This window comes from Physeter macrocephalus, chromosome 14 (assembly GCF_002837175.3).
Source record: "Physeter macrocephalus isolate SW-GA chromosome 14, ASM283717v5, whole genome shotgun sequence".
In the NCBI taxonomy this organism is placed as follows: domain Eukaryota; kingdom Metazoa; phylum Chordata; class Mammalia; order Artiodactyla; family Physeteridae; genus Physeter; species Physeter macrocephalus.
Window position 1 is genome coordinate 73,835,129 of NC_041227.1, and position 19,226 is coordinate 73,854,354.

The 19,226-nt window shown below is 48.4% G+C and overlaps 1 protein-coding gene across 1 annotated transcript; it reads left to right on the forward strand.

Annotated features, from left to right (window-relative positions):
• Positions 1 to 1,036: 1,036 nt before the first annotated feature.
• LOC112065328 (60S ribosomal protein L9-like) lies at positions 1,037 to 4,642 on the forward strand. Its single transcript, XM_055089753.1, has 2 exons — positions 1,037 to 1,061; positions 3,270 to 4,642. Exons 1-2 carry the CDS (start codon positions 1,037 to 1,039, stop codon positions 3,827 to 3,829), a joined length of 585 nt encoding a protein of 194 aa, XP_054945728.1. The 3' UTR covers positions 3,830 to 4,642.
• Positions 4,643 to 19,226: the final 14,584 nt, after the last annotated feature.

A 19,226-nucleotide genomic window follows, 5' to 3' on the forward strand; every position in this document is an offset into this window, starting at 1 on the left:
AAACAAAAACATGGGGACTTCCCTGGTGGTGCAGTGGTTAAGAATCCGCCTGCTGATGCAGGGGACACGGTTCGAGCCCTGGTCCGGGAAGATCCCACGTGCCGCGGAGCAGCTAAGCCCGTGCGCCACAACTACTGAGCCTGTGCTCTAGAGCCCATGAGCCACAACTACTGAGCCCGTGTGCTGCAACTACTGAAGCCCACGCGCCTAGAGCCCGTGCTCTGCAACAAGAGAAGCCACTGCAATGAGAAGCCCGCGCACTGCAATGAAGAGGAGCCCCCACTCAACACAACTAGAGAAAGCCTGCGCGTAGCAACGAAGACCCAACACAACCAAAAATAAATAAAATCGATTCTTTAAAAAACAAAAACAAAAAAACCCCTACATATAAGAATCAATAAGCACTCCAGGGAGGCCAGAACACCTGTGCCCCAGAAGGACGGGCAAAGAGAAGAAATTGGAGAGATGGATGTACAGACAAGATGGGCCCTTTCCACCACGGAAACCATACCCGGTAAACGAGACCCTCTGCGGTACTAAGTGGGAAGAGTGGGCAGCGGGAGGTGCTGGCCCAGGTCACAACCACACGCCAAACTGGGGACCACAGCCTGGAGACACGCTAGTTCCACCTCTCAGCTCTCCTCCTGCTGTGAGTTACTCATCACCTGCTCCTTAGCCCCCTGAGCCCGCTTCGGTGTGATGGCTGGAGGGGAGACCGTCAAGGCAGGGCAGTGGGTGACCCGGAAAGAAAGTACCAGAGTCCTGGGAAAGCACATTTCAATAATCATTTACCGATGATTTGTGTCTAAAAACAGATCATACGTTTAAACTCCTTACGTCATGACATTTACACACACACACGCGAATCTTAAAATCTCTGTGAGCCTCAGTGTCTTCATTTGTAAAACAAGGATAATATTACTACTTCATAGGGGCTGTTGCTGAAATTATATAAGACAACACACGTGCCTGGTGTGACACCTGCATAAGGAAAGACGTTGTTAACTACTGTTCTGTCCTGCGCCTCGTGTTCTGGATGCGCTACACCCAGGAGGATGTGGGTAAATGCCAGAACACGTCAGCTCTGCCCCTGGAAGCCTCGGTGTGATGGCTGGAGGGGAGACCGTCAAGGCAGGGCAGTGGGTGACTTGGAAAGAAAGAACCAGAATCCCGGGAAAGCACAGTCTGGGTGACTCCCAGAAACTCCTGGATTTCCTCAAGAGTTTAGAGAGATATGGTCTGGAGACACCCAAAAGCTCTGGAGAAACCCGACCCTTACTGAGAGGAAAGTAAGCATCTGGGTTCGGACGTCTAGAGCTCCCAGAGTCTGCCCCATCCCGCCTTTCAGGGAACCTGAGCCATCAGAGGACTCGTCCAGAGACCTGCCTCAGGCTGAGCCGCAGTGAAAGGACCACCACCCCTCCCTCCCCCACTGCCCTGCCCCCAAGCCCTGCCAACAGGAGAACGTTGAGGCTCAATTCATCACCTTTCAACCATTCTTGATGGGCTCGGCTTGACTTACATCTGGGTCCTGGTCCCTGATGCAATACAAGTCCTCTAACTAAAGGGATGGAAGGTGGGGTGGGGGGGGCGTGGACACAGGCCCCAGAAGCTGCTGTGAGGAGACAGGAGACGGGGCCTGGCAGAGGGCAGACCAGAAGAGAGCTCGGAAGGTCTGAAATGACTCAGAAAGGCACAGCAACAGCTCTTCTGGGCTTTAAGAACACACAGGTTAGCACTTGGAACCCCTGCCAAACCCCAGTGCTCCTCTGTCCGCATTTTTCTACCATCAGCAGACAAGGTCAGCTCAGTCTTTGTCAACTTCCACCGGCCAGAATGGAAAGGTGATGGCACCTCTATCCAAACTCACCTGTCTGCTCTGGCGTGAAGAGTAACCTGTCCTTGTTCCAAACCATCTTAACAGGAAAATAAAACAAAACAAAATAAATAAAAACCTACCTACCTTTTTTTATTTATTCCTTCACAATGATAGTATTACATCAAATTTCCAAACGCCTCCATTTAGTATCCCCTAGAGAAAGGGAGTAACTACTTTTTTTTTAATCATCTGTTGACTCTGGAAATATGACTCTACTTTTCAGACATATCATAGGAAACCAAGACTACTTTCCGAAAGTAATATTCGAATTTCAACTAAAAATCATGACTTTTCTAACTAGAAGTGGTTTCACAGAGAAGGGACCATAACATTGAGGGGAAGCAAATAGCCCCATCTTTTCTTTGATTTCTCTCCAGTCCGTTGGATTATAAAACAGAAAAACTGGGGCAGGGGGACCTAGTGAAAAGGGTGTGGGACTTGGCAGCAGTTCAGAGAACCAAATTTGGGGACTGGCTTGACCACCACCTTAGCAAATTACTTCTCACTGAGCCTTGGCCAACAAGGTGGGCTTTTAATCCTTGTTTGGCTTTTGCACAAATGATGCTTGTGGAAACATTCCGCAAAGTATCATAGAAATATCGATGGTGATGTTGATTTGAAGACAACTGTCCAAAGTGAAATTGCCTTGAGGAGAAACACTCCACTCATGTCAAAAGTGGCTCTTCCACGTCCATCAGGTAGGTCACGTGCCCAGCACCCTGCCAGCTAAACAGGCGAAGACAAACTAGGTCAGGGGATGTCCCCTGCCCTTCTATGGAAAGAGACAAGGCACACAGTTACTTCCTTGCCAAAATGAACAGTACAGATTCTGGCCAGAGCAGCTCACGGTTGGGCAGAGGCTGGCTTAGGATGGCTTCCTGATGGGAGAGGGTGCAAAATGGCAGTGATGGGGGGGGCGGGGGGCGAAGAGGATCCAGAAGGGCCTAAAGGGAAAATGGGGGCATAGGTCTAAAGAAAAATAAAAACGAGTTCAAAATTGCTCTGCCACTTACAGTTATATGACTTTGGGCAAAACTCAACTTCCCTCAGCTGCTTTCCTATCTAAAATGGAGAATCATCATCACTGATAACTCTGAAAGGGCTACTGGGAGGATAATATGGGTAAAACTGCATAGGCACTCAAAGAACCTTGGTGGATTACTTCTCTCTCCCTTTCGTATTCTTCAGGGCAGAAGCAGATTAAAATAAGCCATGTCAGGACTTCCCTGGCGGTCCAGTGGTTAGGACTCCATGCTCTCACTGCCAAGGGCCTGGGTTCAATCCCTGGCTGGGGAATTAAGATCTCACAAGCTGTGTGGTGTGGCCAAAAAAAAAAAAAAAAAAAAAGCTGTGTCCCCTCTGCTGCATCTACTGCGGGGATGAAGCCCAGTTTTACAGACTATTAACACTCCAGAAAACGTGGACATCACTCTGAAGGGACACACTGTTATTGTGGAGGGCCCCAGGGGCACCCTGTGGAGGGTCTTCAATCACATTAATGTAGAACTCGGCCTCCTTGGAAAAAGAAAGAGGCTCCAGGGTGACGAATGGTGGGGAAACAGAAAGGACCTGGCTATCGCTGGCACTATCTGTAGTCACATACAGAACACGATCAAGGGTGTCACACTGGGCTTCCGTTACAAGATGCGGTCTCTGAACTCTCACTTCCCCGTCCACACTATCATTCAAAAGAATAGTCTTCTTGTTGAAATCCAAATTTTCTTGGGCAAAAAATATATCCGCAGGGTTCGGATGAGGCCAGGCGTTGCTTGTTCACTATCTCAAGCCGAGGAAGATGAGCTAGTTCTTGAAGGAGGTGGCAGTGAACGTGTATCAAACTCAGCTGCTTGGATTCACGAGCCACAACAGTTAAAAACAAGGATATCAGAAAAATTTTTGGATGGTATCTATGTTTCTGAAAAAGGAACAGGTCAGCAGACTGATGAATAAGATCTAAGTTATCCAGCTACAGAAACAGCAAGTCTGTGTCTAAGCTCAGGCTGCCATAACAAATACCACAGACTATGTAGCTTATACAACAAACATTTATATAGTTCTGCAGGCTGGCAAGTCCAAGATCAGAGCATCAGTAGATCCAGTGTGTGGTGAGAGCCCACTGTCTGGCTTGCAGACAGCTGCTTTCTCGTATCCTCACATGGCGGAGAGCAGACAGGAAGCAAACTCTCATGTCTCTTCTTATAAGGGTACTAATCCCATTCACAAAGGTTTCATGCTCATGACCTAATTACCAGCCAAAGGCCCCACCTAATACCATCACATTGGGGGTTAGGATTTCAACATATGAATTTTAAGGGGACACAAATATTCAGTCCATAACAGTCCAATTTATCTGGTTTTTTTTTCTTTTGTTGCTTGTGATTTTGGTGTCATACCTAAGAAACCATTGCCAAATCCAAGGTCATGAAGATTGACCCCTATGTTTTCTTCTAAGATTTTTATAGTTCAGCTCTTACATTTAGGTCTTTGATCCATCTTCAGTTGATTTCTGTATACGGTGTGGGGTAAGGGTTTAACTTCATTATTTTGCATACAGATATACAGTTGTCTCAGGATTATTTTTTCCCCTATTGCATGGCCTTGGCACCCTTGTGGAAAAAAAAATCAATTAACCATATATGTATGAGTTAAGTTCTGGATTCTCAATTCTATTCCATTGACCTATCCATTGTCTATCCTTATGACAGTACCACACTGTCTTAATTACTGTAGCTTTGAAATAAGTTTTGAAATTAATGAGTCTTCCAATTTTGTTCTTTTTCAAGATTGTTTTGGCTATTTGGGGTTCCCTGCAATTCCATAGGAATTTTAGAATCAGCTTTTCCATTTCTGCATAAAAAGCCACTGGGATTTTGATAGAGATCACACTGAATCTGTACATTGCTTTGTGGGGGTGGGGAGCACGAGGATAATGTCATCTGAACAATATTAAGTCCTCCAATCCAGGAAGATGAATGTCTTTCCATTTAAGTCTTATTTCCTTTCAGCAATGTTTTGCAGTTTTTAGTGTAGAAGTCTTACACCTCCTTGTTTAAATTTATTCCTCAGTATTTTATTTTTTTTTGATGCTACTATAAATGAAATTGTTTTCTTAATTTCCTCTTTGGATTGTTCACTGCTAGTGCAGTTTTTAACCATAGAACAAATAAACATCTATGAGTCCAGATATAAATAATGAAATAAACAAATGGGAGAAAAAGAACAACGCTTCCCCACGGTAGAATTCCAACTAATAAATGTAGAAGGAAAGAGGAAAATAGAGAATTACCATTAGACAAACATCACAGTTAAGAACTGTCGCAGACAAGATCTACCAATGGATGTGTTAAAATCAGTGGGCAAAAAGTCCTGAGGTGGGGTAGGGTGGGGAGGACAGGATTTACATAGTCTCAAAGTATTTCCTCCAAGATACTTATTAACTACAAAGGGAAAAATAGAAACTTTGCAGTGGAGAAACCCTGCAGACACCAACCTAACCAAGAGGTCAAGGCAGGCATCAACTGTAATGAGCCCCTGAGACAAGGCACTGAGAAGGACACACCACCAGTTTTGTGGTGTTCTTGCCACAAATGCATAACCTCGCTCCAATCACAAGAAAGCACTGGTCAAACCCAAAGTGAGACTACCAAATGTAAAATGGATGGCTAGTGGGAAACTGCTGCATAGCACGGGAAGATCAGCTCGGTGCTTTGTGGCGACCTAGAGGGGTGGGATAGGGAGGGTGGGAGGCAGGCTCAAGAGGGAGGGGATATGGGGATATACGTATACATATAACTGATTCACTCTGCTGTACAGCAGAAACTAATACAACACTGTAAAGCAACTATACTCCAATAAAGATATTAAAACAAACAAAACAAAACCCAAAGTTAGGGGCATTCTACAAAATGATGGACCAGCCCTCTCCTAAAGCATCAAGGTTATGAAAGGAGAAGGAACTGATACAGACTGGAGGGGACTCAGGAGGCATGACGACTCAGTGCCAGGTGGGGTCCTGGGTAGGATCCTGGAGCAGAGAGAAGATGAGAGGAAAGACTGGTGAAACTCTAATGAGGGGCAGGGTTTCGTTCAGGGGCTGGTAAACTATGGTTTGCAGGCCAAGCCTAGCCTGCTGACTACTTTCGAAAACAAAGTTTTACTGGAACACAGTCATGCTCATTCATTTACAGATGATCTATGGCTGCTTTCTTGCTAAAACAACAGACTCGGGAGCCGTGACAGAGACCTTCTGGCCCCACAAAGCCTCAAGTGCTCACTCTCTGACCCTTTACAGAAAAGGTCTGTCGAGCCCTGGTTTATAGTTAATGATACTCTACCAATCTTAATTGCCTGTTCTTGCTGACTTTATTATAATTTTGCAAGATGCTAACAAGCTAACCCAGCTTCAGGGGAAGCTGGGTGAGAAATATAAGAAAACTCTGAACTATTGGGGTTGGCCAAAAAGTTCATTCAGTTTTAAGTAAAAATAAAAGACACGGGTTTCCCTGGTGGCGCAGTGGTTAAGAACCCGCCTGCCAATGCAGGGGACACGGGTTCAAACCCTGGTCCAGGAAGATCTCACATGCCACGGAGCAACTAAGCCCGTGTGCCACAACTACTGAGCGCGTGCTCTAGAGCCCACGAGCCACAACTACTGAAGCCCTCGCGCCTGGAGCCCGTGCTCCGCAACAAGAGAAGCCACTGCAATGAGAGGCCCGTGCACCGCAACGAAGAGTAGCTCCCTTTCGCTGCAACTAGAGAAAGCCCGTGCACAGCAACAAAGACCCAATGCAACCAAAAATAAATAGTAAATAAATTAACTAGTTAAAAAATAAATAAAAGACACATTCTTCATTTTCGCCAAGAATTTTATTGAACAATGTATTCGCTAACTGAACGAACTTTTTGGCCAACCCAATATTTTTGCAATTTTTCTGTAAGTCAAAAATTGCTTTTAAAAAAGAGTTTTAAAAAAAAAATCCAGTAGCATCCTTACTGTGAGGCCTTCCTATCAGCTCCCCTAGACACACCTCATACACTGCTGCCTGTTTCTGCTTCACTGTTTTCCTTCCTAAGAACGTTCTCCCCTTTCTTTCCGTAGCCATCCAAGCTATATCTGAACGGGTTAACTCGAACGCTACTTCCTCCATAAAACCTTGGCTGCCGGCTTCACGCTCACACTGAGCTCCGGCACCTGGCAGCCTCTGCCTCGGTTTATAGACAGTTACCTCCCCGTCCGCTTCTCTGACCTGCTTATGAGCTCCTGAAGCTCAAGTTATGTCCTCCTCATCACCTGAGTCAGCACCGTGATTCTCAAAAACCCAGCACTGAGCACTGCAGGGGAGAGAGGCTGCAGAGTCCTCCTCAGCACCTCGTGTGCTGCCTGCTCACTAAGCAGGTGGCAGGCACGGGGACAGCCCCGACCCCACGGCCGCCACGTGCTGAGCACCGCGCTAGGCGCTTTACACAACCACTTTCTTTTGACTCTTATGATTAGCCTGTTTAGATAAATATTTCACCCATTTTTACAGACACGGACTTGAAGACCTAAGGAACCAGAAAATCACTGAAGGGCCCACAGCCAGCAACTCAAAGAGGGAGATTTAAGGGCCATACGAGACCCTCTCTGTCACTTCCTGTCACAGCTCTAGTCATCATCTACCTGCAGATGAGCAAGGGGGTGGCCCAACTCCTGGCTCATCATCGTCCTGGTTGGTTCCCAGGCTGGCCTGTCACCCCACGTTTGGCCAGCAGGAGACGGTGCCCTTCAGCGAAGATGGAGTCTCTGCCGCGGTGGGGCGAGGACAGGAGCCACATAAGGCTGCCGCGGGCAGCAGCTCCGCACGGTGACGGAGGTGCTGACGGAGGACGGCGGATAGACACGTGGCCACGCACTTCCCAGGGGCCAGCTTTTATCGAGGTCAGGCCAGACTGCCGTCAGGCTCGGGCCTTCGATGGCACTGTTTGTTTTGGTTTTGGGGGTTTTTTTGTTTGTTTTTTTTTGCGGTACGCGGGCCTCTCACCGTTGTGGCCTCTCCCGTCGCGGAGCACAGGCTCCGGACGCGCAGGCCCAGCGGCCATGGCTCACGGGCCCAGCCGCTCCGCGGCACGTGGGATCCTCCCGGACCGGGGCGCGAACCCGGTTCCCCTGCATCGGCAGGCGGACGCGCAACCACGGCGCCACCAGGGAAGCCCGATGGCACTGTTTTGATCCCCAGCTCTGCCTGCATTTCGCCTTGACATTAGGCCACTGCCACGCGTTAAAGGCTGGTGTCAATCAAGAGTGTCGGAGCACCAACGGAAGGTCATCTCGGCGATCTCTGCCTGCAGAGTCACACCGTGCTTGTAAATGGTAGGATGTGGGCAGTGGGGTCATCTAAGTTCACAACAGAACAGCATGAGCGAGTCGCTAAGAACCAGACCCCATGGGGATAGAGGACTGTCTCATGGCGTCTGTAAAAGTGTCCACGATTATTACGCCACCCGCACGAAACCGGGAGCTGCCGAGAGTTTTTGACCGCCTGACCGTGTTCTCTTAGCGGGGGAGGAATACAAAATGCTGGCCTGACGTTATACCACGCCGTCACTTGGGGCAGGTACACTCAGTCACTCGACATGCTCCCAGAGGCTGAGTTTAATGCTCCCGCTGACAGACAGGGCTGTGAACTCGGCTGCAGCCAGCAGTGGGGACACACTCGGGTTCCAGTGCATCGGCTGTGACTTCGGTTAGAAAAGACCCACATCACACAGCACGCATGAGGGAGGGGCCATGAGGACACAGGCCACAGCACCGGGGAAAGGTGTCTTCCTCCCAGCCCTGCCCTATGCCCCAAGTCATGTAATGCATACGTTTACACGATGTCCAGTGGAGGCCAGGTGTCTCGGCCAGGCTCTTGGCCTCCTTAAGGGGACTTGGTGCTTCAAGCAGCTTTTTCCTTGTGATGCCACCAACTCAACATGTAACTTGCAGGGCTTCTGTGACGGGGAGAAGACTGGGAGGGACTGGTCTCAGACCTTAAATGCTTCAGGGCAGAGGGGACACACTGCGCTCCCACTCACAGGGCGTTAGCTGAGGTTAGCTTCCAGAGGGCTAAGGGACGGGAGGGTGGGGACAGAAAGACGCCGTGAACAGTGAATGTGCCTGCCGCAGGTGTGCACAACTCGCTCGAGGTGATGGGGACTCAGTAGCAGAACTAGTGAGAGTCTAGCTGCTCAGGGACTTGAGACCGATAAACCTGATTTTTAAAAATCGAGATATACTGGGACTTCCCTGGGGGCACAGTGGTTAAGAATCCGCCTGCCAAGGCAGGGGACCCAGGTTCGAGCCCTGGTCCGGGAAGATCCCATATGCCACAGAGCAACAGAGCCCGTGCGCCACAACTACCGAGCCTGAGCTCTAGAGCCCACGAGCCACAACTACTGAGCCCACGTGCCACAACTACTGAGGCCTGCGCGCCTAGAGCCCGTGCTCTGCAACAAGAGAAGCCACCCGAATGAGAAGCCCGCGCACCGCAACGAAGAGTAGCCCCCGCTCGCCGCAACTAGAGAAAGCCCGTGCGCAGCAACGAAGACCCAACGCAGCCAAAAATAAATAAATATTTATTTTTTAAAAAATCGAGATATAATTCACGCCCCGCCCCCCGAAATTCACCATTTTAAAGTGTACGATTCAGTGGTTTTCAGTATGTTCACCCATTGCACAAGCAGCACCACGAGCTAACCCCAGGACATTTTCATCACCCCCGCCCCCCAAAGGAAATCTCTGTACCCATCAGCAGCCACTCCCACCCCTGATGTGCCCCCCACCCTTTGCTCTGGACATCAGGAAACTCGGGACAAATCCAAATAGCCTTGAGCAGCTATACACTATCTTATCCCTAGGTCCCCACCTGCCATGGTATCTATTTTTTTCTAAATAAATACTAATTGTGACAGCCGTTACCAGGTATGAAGCATTCACACTATGACTTTCTACTACTTAATGCCCTCCTTACAGCAACGCTCTGAGGTACAGGAGCTGTAATTAGCACAGAGATTAGAGTGCCTTGTCCAGAGTCGGGGAGCTGATAGGCGTTAGAAGCAGGATTCAAACCCAGACCCACTGGCATCAGAGCCACTCAATCATCCATCTGCATGCCCTTCACCACCTTTTTAGAACATGGCCAAGCTACAGACAGAAGCCACCTCACTGCCTGGCCTGGGGTTCATCTGGCAGTTTAATACCCTGACTATGCCATCAGGTGACAGCATTGCTGGGCTGGTGTCTGGCTGGGGCTGCATTTCAGTAGCGCTCGTGCTCAGGAGACCTGGCATGACACAGTGCTCACCATCTACCTGCTGCGTGACTGAATCCACAAAAGCTCCGGGATCTCTCTCGCTCCCCACTCGCTGGTACAGAATGCTGGCCCTTCAGCCGGGAGCACTGAACCATACCCAGTGCTACCTTCTGAGAACTCCCTGCCTGCAGTCACCCGATAAGGGGCAAGAAGCCAAGCCGGGCTTTCCAACTTTCACGGCAAAATAGCCGGACACAGCGTGGAGGATGCGCTGAGAGCCTCAGGGCCTCCACTGTGGACTGTCTGCCTTCCACCTCTGGCAAAGGGTCTCTCCGCGCTCGCTCTCCCAGATTCCCCTGCTCTACCCCTGCCTGATAAAATACACCACTCTGGGTCTATTCTCTGGCTCCCATCCCCCAAAGAGCTGCCCTGACAGTATTATAAGGGAGTCTGAAGTTCGCTGCCTTTACCCCAGTGGGTCCCAGAAAGGGTGACCTGTGGCCACACTCCTCTGTTCTTTAGAACATTCCCTCCATCCTGGCCTAAGCCATCTATCTAATCCTGTCGATCTTGTCCACACACAGTGCAGTCCCAGCACCTCACAGGGGGCCTGGTACACACGAGGGGCTCTTCAAACGCCTGCTGAGTATGGAGGCTGCTGCCCCCTGCCTTACTCAGTGACCGTTATATGAAGCCCCAAGGAAAAGCGCTTCTTGGGATAAACTGATGCGCTTCCTTTTTTCCATCATGTTTGCTGTGACTCCTGTCCTTCTTTCCTTGCCTTCCACGAAGCTCTGAGATGAATTCTGTGCTCCATCACAATGACTTCTCTTGACTGTCTTTTGGTACAATTACCTGCCTCCTGGAACCTTCTCTCAATTACTAGGTTCTTTCCACGGTTCTTGGTTTTGCTGAGGAGGGTGTGGGCCTTGAAATTCAACAAACCAAAAATAAAACCCAGTTGAGCCATGAAAAGAACATGGGCCTTGTGGGTAGACAGACCTTGGTTCAAACCCCAGATGTGCCACCTACACACCACGGGACCCTGGGCACGTCGCTTACTCAGCCTCGGTCTCCTCGCTCACCATCCTCACAGTGTTATGATCATCACATGAGATATGAAATACCTGACATACAACAGACACTCAAAGGTTAGATTAGATCTCTTTTATTCATTTCATTAGAATTTTTAAAATAAACAAATTTATTCATGTTTTTGGCATCCAGGTAACTGATCTAGAAATATCCAGAAAGACAAAGAATACTACGATGGAGGGGCAGTACACAAGTTCTTTCTCTCCTTCAATTAAAAAATAATGATTGAATAAACTATCAATGGCAGGAGGAACTTGAAACATTTAAAATTTCACACCTAGATGGAAACTAAAATCCTACAAAAAGTTCATATTGCATCTTAGAATAATCTTAGAAAACATAGATCAGACCCAGTATTGGCACCTCAGTCAATATGCAGGAGAAAGCTCGGCAGTACACTTGGCAGGGAGGAACCATAAGCACTCACCCGCCACTCATCCAGTTAGTATTTCTGAGGGCCCACTTCCTGCCCGGCACTATTCTATGTGCTGGCCTACACTCGCGGAAATGACGGGGAATTCTCTGTTCTCAGTGAATCCACATTCTTCTCCAGCCCCCATACTGCCATTAGGGATGGGGAGAATGACACTCCTTTCATTATAAGCCACTTCCATATCCTTGGTGGAAGCAGATGGAGAAGAAGGAAAAATTAACAGAAAACAGTAAGACAGTGAGAGTGACTGTAAATTCTTGAGCAAAGGAGGGTTGATAAGAGTTGGGCTTTGTGAGCAATGGTACCATGGACAGATCATGGGAAGTGACGGGGTGGGGCGGGGAGGGAGAATTAGGGACTCAGGGAGGCCAATTCGAGAGCTGGCACAGCAGGAAATGACAGGGGCCACAATAAGACGGCAACGGTGGAAGGAGATTCAAAGACTAAACACTGTTGGGACTGTGTGCTGGAGGCACCCCAGCGTGAAGACAAGGGGAAAGTGGAAAATGTCTTTTGTCCTTAGAGCTTCGGGGACCAGGGGACGGTGACGTCACTAGCAGGGGCAGAGACCTTGCTGGTGGGGGTTTCAGATAGGCGGACGGTCTTGCTCAATGACCTTTTAGAGTTTGCAAATCACATTACATAAGGGACGGTGTCCAACAGGTCCAGGTAATGCCACGTGGTTTCTTAACTGCAAAGGTTCTGAAACCCTAACTGAAACCAACAAACGCCCTTCTTCAAAAGACCACAGTCCCACCCGAAACCCCACTTCTGAAAGAAGCCGGGCACAACTGGCTGATCCATTCTCCTGTGTTTTCAAGAACTGCCAGCCCTGTTTTCAGTGTTGAAAACTGACCCCAACTGACCTACAGATACAGAGTCAGCACATCGGGTTCAGGGAAGGTGAGCATGAGTTCATGTGCTCCTACCCAGTCCTCCAACCTCTGTACAGACCCAGCCTACCCGGCGCAGTGATGGTGTGTGCCGTGACGCTAAAGTGATCTCGGTCACTTCCTAAGCGCCAAAGGAAGAAGTGATACGACAGGCTGCTCTGGCAAAAGGAATGGGGTGCACGGGGCCACAGGAAAAGGCACTGAAGACAACACGAGGGGAGATTTTTTTAAAAACATGTCTAAACATCATTCTTGATTTTCACCTAGAAGCAGATTACACAACCCCACATCAGAGTATCCTTACAGAGTCCATCTTCCTCCGTGATTACAACCAGGGGACAAAACTCAGCTTTTTCCATCCTATTTTCCTACTACAGGTCATCTCCCAAAGAATCCAGTTCTCTGAGAAACAGTCTACGGCTGACGGCACCACAGTCTGGCTCATCATGTTATTCTAGTTTAGCTTTGAAACAGATTAATTTCAGGGAAGCACGTGTACAATTCTCTCAGCTGCGTACAGACCAGAATGCCTCACCCTCCAGCACTCCAATTAAAGGATAATTCTTAGATGTTCCCCCACATCACCTCTTTGTAAGTAAAACAAGTAAGCCCCCTATGTCAGCAGCTTTCTCCACAAGCCACCCAGAAGAAGGGCCAGGTCCCCCAGCTGCTTTGTTCACAACATCCCCGAGCGTGTTGCCATGCCAACGAGCATCAGGCATAACAGAGGCTGATGAAGTTGGCTCCAATGGACCCAACGAACAGGAGCCACCAGTCCGCAAAGAGCCATGGTTTGTGCCATGGGACTCCTCCGCCACCTTCACACACACACATCCCAGCAGGCACACAACTAATGTAAACACCTCACTTGGGGAGGGGGTTGGGGAAGGAAAAACACTTTTAGGATGTAGAGCTCTAAAATGGTATGACACAGATTTAGGCAGAGTAAGATTCCTAAATGATGAATTCATCCTGAGAGAAGAAAGTCCGAAAACCTAAGAAAAGAATACACTGTTCTGTGCCATTTATATGTGTGTGTGTGTGTATATATATATATATATACACACACACACATAAAACAAAATTAGCCCAGAGTCTCACATAAATTTTCCTGTCCGAAAACCTAAGAAAAGAATACACTGTTCTGTGCCATTTATATGTGTGTGTGTGTGTATATATATATATATATACACACACACACACCTAATACAAACTTAGCCCAGAGTCTCACATAAATTTTCCTGAAATAAAAGCATCTCTGGGCTTCCCTGGTGGTCCAGTGGTTAAGACTCCGTGCTTCCACTGCAGGGGGCGAGGGTTCGAGTCCCTGGTCCAGGAACTAAGGTCACATGCCACTCACGGTGCGGCCAAAAAAAAAAAGCATCTCTGCCGTTAGCAGTTAGCAACTGGCCCTAGAATTATGAATTAAAAAATGATGAGTCTTGGGCTTCCCTGGTGGAGCAGTGGTTAAGAACCCACCTGCCGATGCAAGGGACACGGGTTCGAGGCCTGGTCCGGGAAGATCCCACAGGCCGCGTAGCGACTAAGCCCACGAGCCACAACTACTGAAGCCCACGCACCTAGAGCCAGCGCTCTGCAACAAGAGAAGCCACCGCAATGAGAAGCCCACGCACCGCAACGAAGAGTAGCCCCGCTCACCGCAACTAGAGAAAGCCCACGCGCAGCAACGAAGACCCAACGCAGCCAAAAATAAAATTAAATAAATAAATTTTTTTAAAAAAATGATGAGTCTCTGCTGGTGGGAACATAACAAGATTATCATTTTTGGAGGGAAGTTTGGCAATATCTATTGACATTTAAAGTCACCCCATTTTTACAAACACACACACTCCTCTGTACTATTTTTCTCCATCTGGAAACTGTCTCAGTGTAAGGCTATGAAGGGCATTCGCTGTCTATATTGCACATTTCTGTAATACACTTTTTATAATGAGCACTTAATAATTTTGTAAACAGAAAAAATACCTTTTTATAAAAAACAGTCATTTCTCCATTTCAATTTTCAAATGAATCTGACATATAGTAAAAAGTTAAATCTGAAATTATATCATCATTTGACAAACCATGTGTCAGAGCCATGGAGGAACTGTGTGTTTTGTTCACTGCTATAGGCCCGACACCTCAAATAGTGCCTGATATATCACAGGTAATCACATCTGTTAAATGAATACATTTAAAAGCTCATAAATGTTCCAGTTCTTCCACTTCTAAGAATTCATTATGCAAAAATATTTGTCCAATTGCTGAAAGATAAAGAACAAGGCTAATCATTGTAGCAGAATTCATAACAGTAAAAGAATGCAAACAACATAAATTTTTTCCAATAATATTGGTTACTGGGATATTGTCATTTTTAAAAAGAATGAGGTTTTTAAAAAGGAATGAGGTGGATCTTTACATAGTGCTATAGAAAGACATCATGTTAAGTAATAAAAAGCAAGACTCAGAACAGCATGACTAGTTTCATCTTAATTCTGTGTTTTAAATTTAAATAGTAAAAAATTCCTGCTGTTTTAAGTAAAAAAAAAAAAAATCTAGGTAATAAGTGTTTTTATATGTGAAGAAAAATATCTGGAGAATATATACTACACCACTAGCAGTAATTTTTTTGTCTCAGTGTAAGGCTATGAGGAATGTTCACTATTATATTGAGTATTTCTATAACAGTTTTTTTTAACATCTTTATTGGAGTATAATTGCTTTACAATGTTGTGTTAGTTTCTGCCGTATAACAAAGTGAATCAGCTATATGTATACATATATCCCCATAGTAGCTGTTAAGCAACTCTTTTTTTTTTTTCCCTAATGGAGGCTTCTGTAATTGTGGGACTTTTCATGGTTCCAGAGGGCCCAGCTGCTCTGGCAACATCTGCTTCCTCATGCTTTAGGAAGGAAGAGAGCCCTGGATGGGGTGGAGGGTGTGATGTCAGGGGACCTGAGTCCCGGCTCAGGCACTAACACTGTGTGCCTTTCACCAAATCACCCCAGGCCCGGGGACCTCAGGTTAGCGCTATGGGATTTAACTTACATGTCAGATTCATTGAAAAAATGAGAAAAAAGTGAAATGGAGAAATGACTTTTTATATAAATAGATTTTATTCTGTTTACAAAATTACTAAGTGATCATTATTTTTTAAAATACTCTTACATCAGAAGGAGAAAAACAAATACCGTATGCTAACACATATATATGGAATCTAAAAAAAAATGGTTCTGATAAACCTAGAGGCAGGACAGGAATAAAGACGCAGACATAGAGAATGGACTTGAGGACATGGGGAGGGGGAAGGGTAAGCTGGGATGAAGTGAGAGAGTAACATTGACATATATACACTACCAGATGTAAAATACATAGCCAGTGGGAAGCAGCTGCATAGCACAGGGAGATCAGCTCGGTGCTTTGTGACCACCTAGAGGGGTGGGATAGGGAGGGTGGGAGGGAGATGTGAGAGGGAGGGGATATGGGGATATATGTATACATATATCCCCATATCCCCTCCCTCTCACATCTCCCTCCCACCCTCCCTATCCCACCCCTCTAGGTGGTCACAAAGCACCGAGCTGATCTCCCTGTGCTATGCAGCTGCTTCCCACTGGCTATGTATTTTACATCTGGTAGTGTATATATGTCAATGTTACTCTCTCACTTCATCCCAGCTTACCCTTCCCCCTCCCCATGTCCTCAAGTCCATTCTCTATGTCTGTGTCTTTATTCCTGTCCTGCCTCTAGGTTTATCAGAACCATTTTTTTTTAGATTCCATATATATGTGTTAGCATACGGTATTTGTTTTTCTCCTTCTGATGTAAGAGTATTTTAAAAAATAATGATCACTTAGTAATTTTGTAAACAGAATAAAATCTATTTATATAAAAAGTCATTTCTCCATTTCACTTTTTTCTCATTTTTTCAATGAATCTGACATGTAAGTTAAATCCCATAGCGCTAACCTGAGGTCCCCGGGCCTGGGGTGATTTGGTGAAAGGCACACAGTGTTAGTGCCTGAGCCGGGACTCAGGTCCCCTGACATCACACCCTCCACCCCATCCAGGGCTCTCTTCCTTCCTAAAGCATGAGGAAGCAGATGTTGCCAGAGCAGCTGGGCCCTCTGGAACCATGAAAAGTCCCACAATTACAGAAGCCTCCATTAGGGAAAAAAAAAAAAGAGTTGCTTAACAGCTACCTTTTTATGAACTTGAAATGTTCCATGAGTTTAACAAGTAAATGTTCTGGATTTGCCAAGCAGTTCTGATTTCAAATAGCCTATCTCCTAAGGATGCGTGGACTTTATTGAACTCAGATCCTGATGTCCAAGCGGTTAAGGAAGGATCAATTCAGAGTCACCGGCATGTCCTAAAATTTAAGGCTTGTCTGGCAACAAGCACCTCATACATCTCATGAGTTGTTTACAAACTCATACCACTCAGGAGTTTCACCTGCCTTACTCATGCTGACTGCAGTCAAGGTTGCTATTTCCAGGTGCTGAAGTACATTCCTTTCACCTCAAACCTACCTGTAACTTTTTCCAGTGCTAGACACGAAGGATTTGGGAGAGTTTTTTCAACACTACAACCCAACTGGAAGCCAATATTCTATTCTCTGAAATGCAGACCACTTTTTTAGACTTGATTAAACTAGGTGGTATGAAAATCATGAGAAGCTCAAGAACTGACCATTCTCTCAAAAGGAAAATGAGAACTCCGTAGAGGGACACAAAGAAAAGAAAGTGATTTCTTTTGGGTTCACTGCTTTACTAACTGGGACTTTTGGACTTTTTTCCTGATTAAGCCAACCCCACAACCACTCAAAGGGGACTTGTGTAGACAGAACTTGTGAGTGGTTGATGAATCAATGCTTTCTCCCCAAACAGGCGGGCCTGTGAATTTCAGCACTGCACAGTGAAGACACTGGATCCCAGAGGGTTAGTTAACTGCACAGCTTACGTGGAATGTCACAGTTCTCAATGTCACCCTCCGAGACCCTCTCTTCTGAGCCTCAGAACCTCAACCCTGTGGGGGCCTACAGGGTGGGCTGTATCACTATCTGGGCTACTGAGTAGGAAACAGAGGCTCGAAGAAGTTGTATGCCTGCCGAGATGCCAAGGTTCCAACCGAGGACTACCCATTCCAGACCCGTCTCCCTTGGTCTTAGCACTATTCCCTACTTCGGCCAAGCTCAGAAGGAAGGCTGTATTTTGTCGCTCTGAGAGAGGAGGCAGCCACGTTCTTTGAAATGGCCCCAAACTTCTCAGTACTGGTCACCGGCTCACGCAGTGGTGACTCTCATCGAGAAATGAAAAGCAAAAAGTCGAGGTCAAGTGCCCCCGCCGCCCAGAAGACCTCCACCTCCTTCCCAATTGCTCCCACAAGCTAAGGGTGTCACGGTTGCCCAGCAGAGCCCGTCAAAGCACCTGCCAAGGCGCCTGCCCGCGAGGAGCACTGTCCCCCAGGGATGCCGCCGGCACGCAGAACGTTTCCCAGGGGAGGCCGGGCTGGCGGGCTCCACTGAGCCCACCTGATGCTGCGAGGTCAGATTCGGGCCCCACCCACACTCATCGAGCGCGTCCTACATGCGTGAACCCAAGTTTAACCGGCCGCCTCCTGAGGCCCACTGTACAGACGGGGAAACTGAGACTCGGAGAGGAAAAGTGGCTTAGCCCAAGGGTGGCGGCGTGGGGGCTGGAGCCCTCTCACGCCGAGACCCGATCCTCCGCCGAAGGGCCGGTAGGGCGCCTTCGGCCGTGGAAACGACGACCCTCAAGCCTCCGCGAGAGGTCAGCTCGAGGGGAAGAGCCACCCTAAGAAGGGCCGAAATGGGAGCCGCGCTTTCCGCGCCCGCGTCAGGCGAATTGGGCAGCGACCCGGCCCAAGAGCCCGCCCCCATGCCGAGGGCCCGGGCGGCCGAGGCGGCCAGAGGCGTCGGGTCCCGGAGCCCGGGCACCCAGAGTCCTGGCGACCGGACCCCGCCAATCCAGCACCAGCGAACGCACGTACTCACCACGGTCGGCCGGCTGCAGTACGGACACCTGAGCAGGACGCAGGCCCACACCACTGAGGCGCTACCACCGCCCGCGCCGGCTGCGGGGGTGGGAGCGTGGCCGACGGCGGCGCTGCTCCGCCCAACCCGGCCGTGCGCTTGTTTCTGGGGCCAGGCCTCCCCCCTACGAATCCGCGCTCTTGGTACGGCCCTGAAGGCCACGCCCCCTTAGCGTCCCAGCTCAGCAGAGGGACCCTAGAGCCCCGCGCGTAGTCGCGGAGGGGGCGGGAGTGCGGGAGTCCCCTCACGCCTTTGACAGTTCCGTGGGGGCAGTGGCCGTGAGCCGCGCCGTCTGGCCTCCTGCTGCCGGCCGCCGCTCGCGTGTGTTCGCGACTCTTTCTCCTCCACGATCCTCAGTGCCCTCGCCTGAAAATGGCGAACCTGCATGAACAGAGTGTCGGGGTCCCTCCAGCCTGGGACTGGAATGCTGGCCTGCTTGGGTCGGGGGGCGGGAAGTGAGCAGGCAGGGGCGAGGACTGCACCGAAGAGGCAGGAGGGGGCAGAGGGCACTTCGGGTTTGGAAAGATAGTCTGTCTTGGTCGGGGGTAAGAAGCCCACCTCTTCCTCCTGCCGTGGTTCCTATGTTACAGGATTATG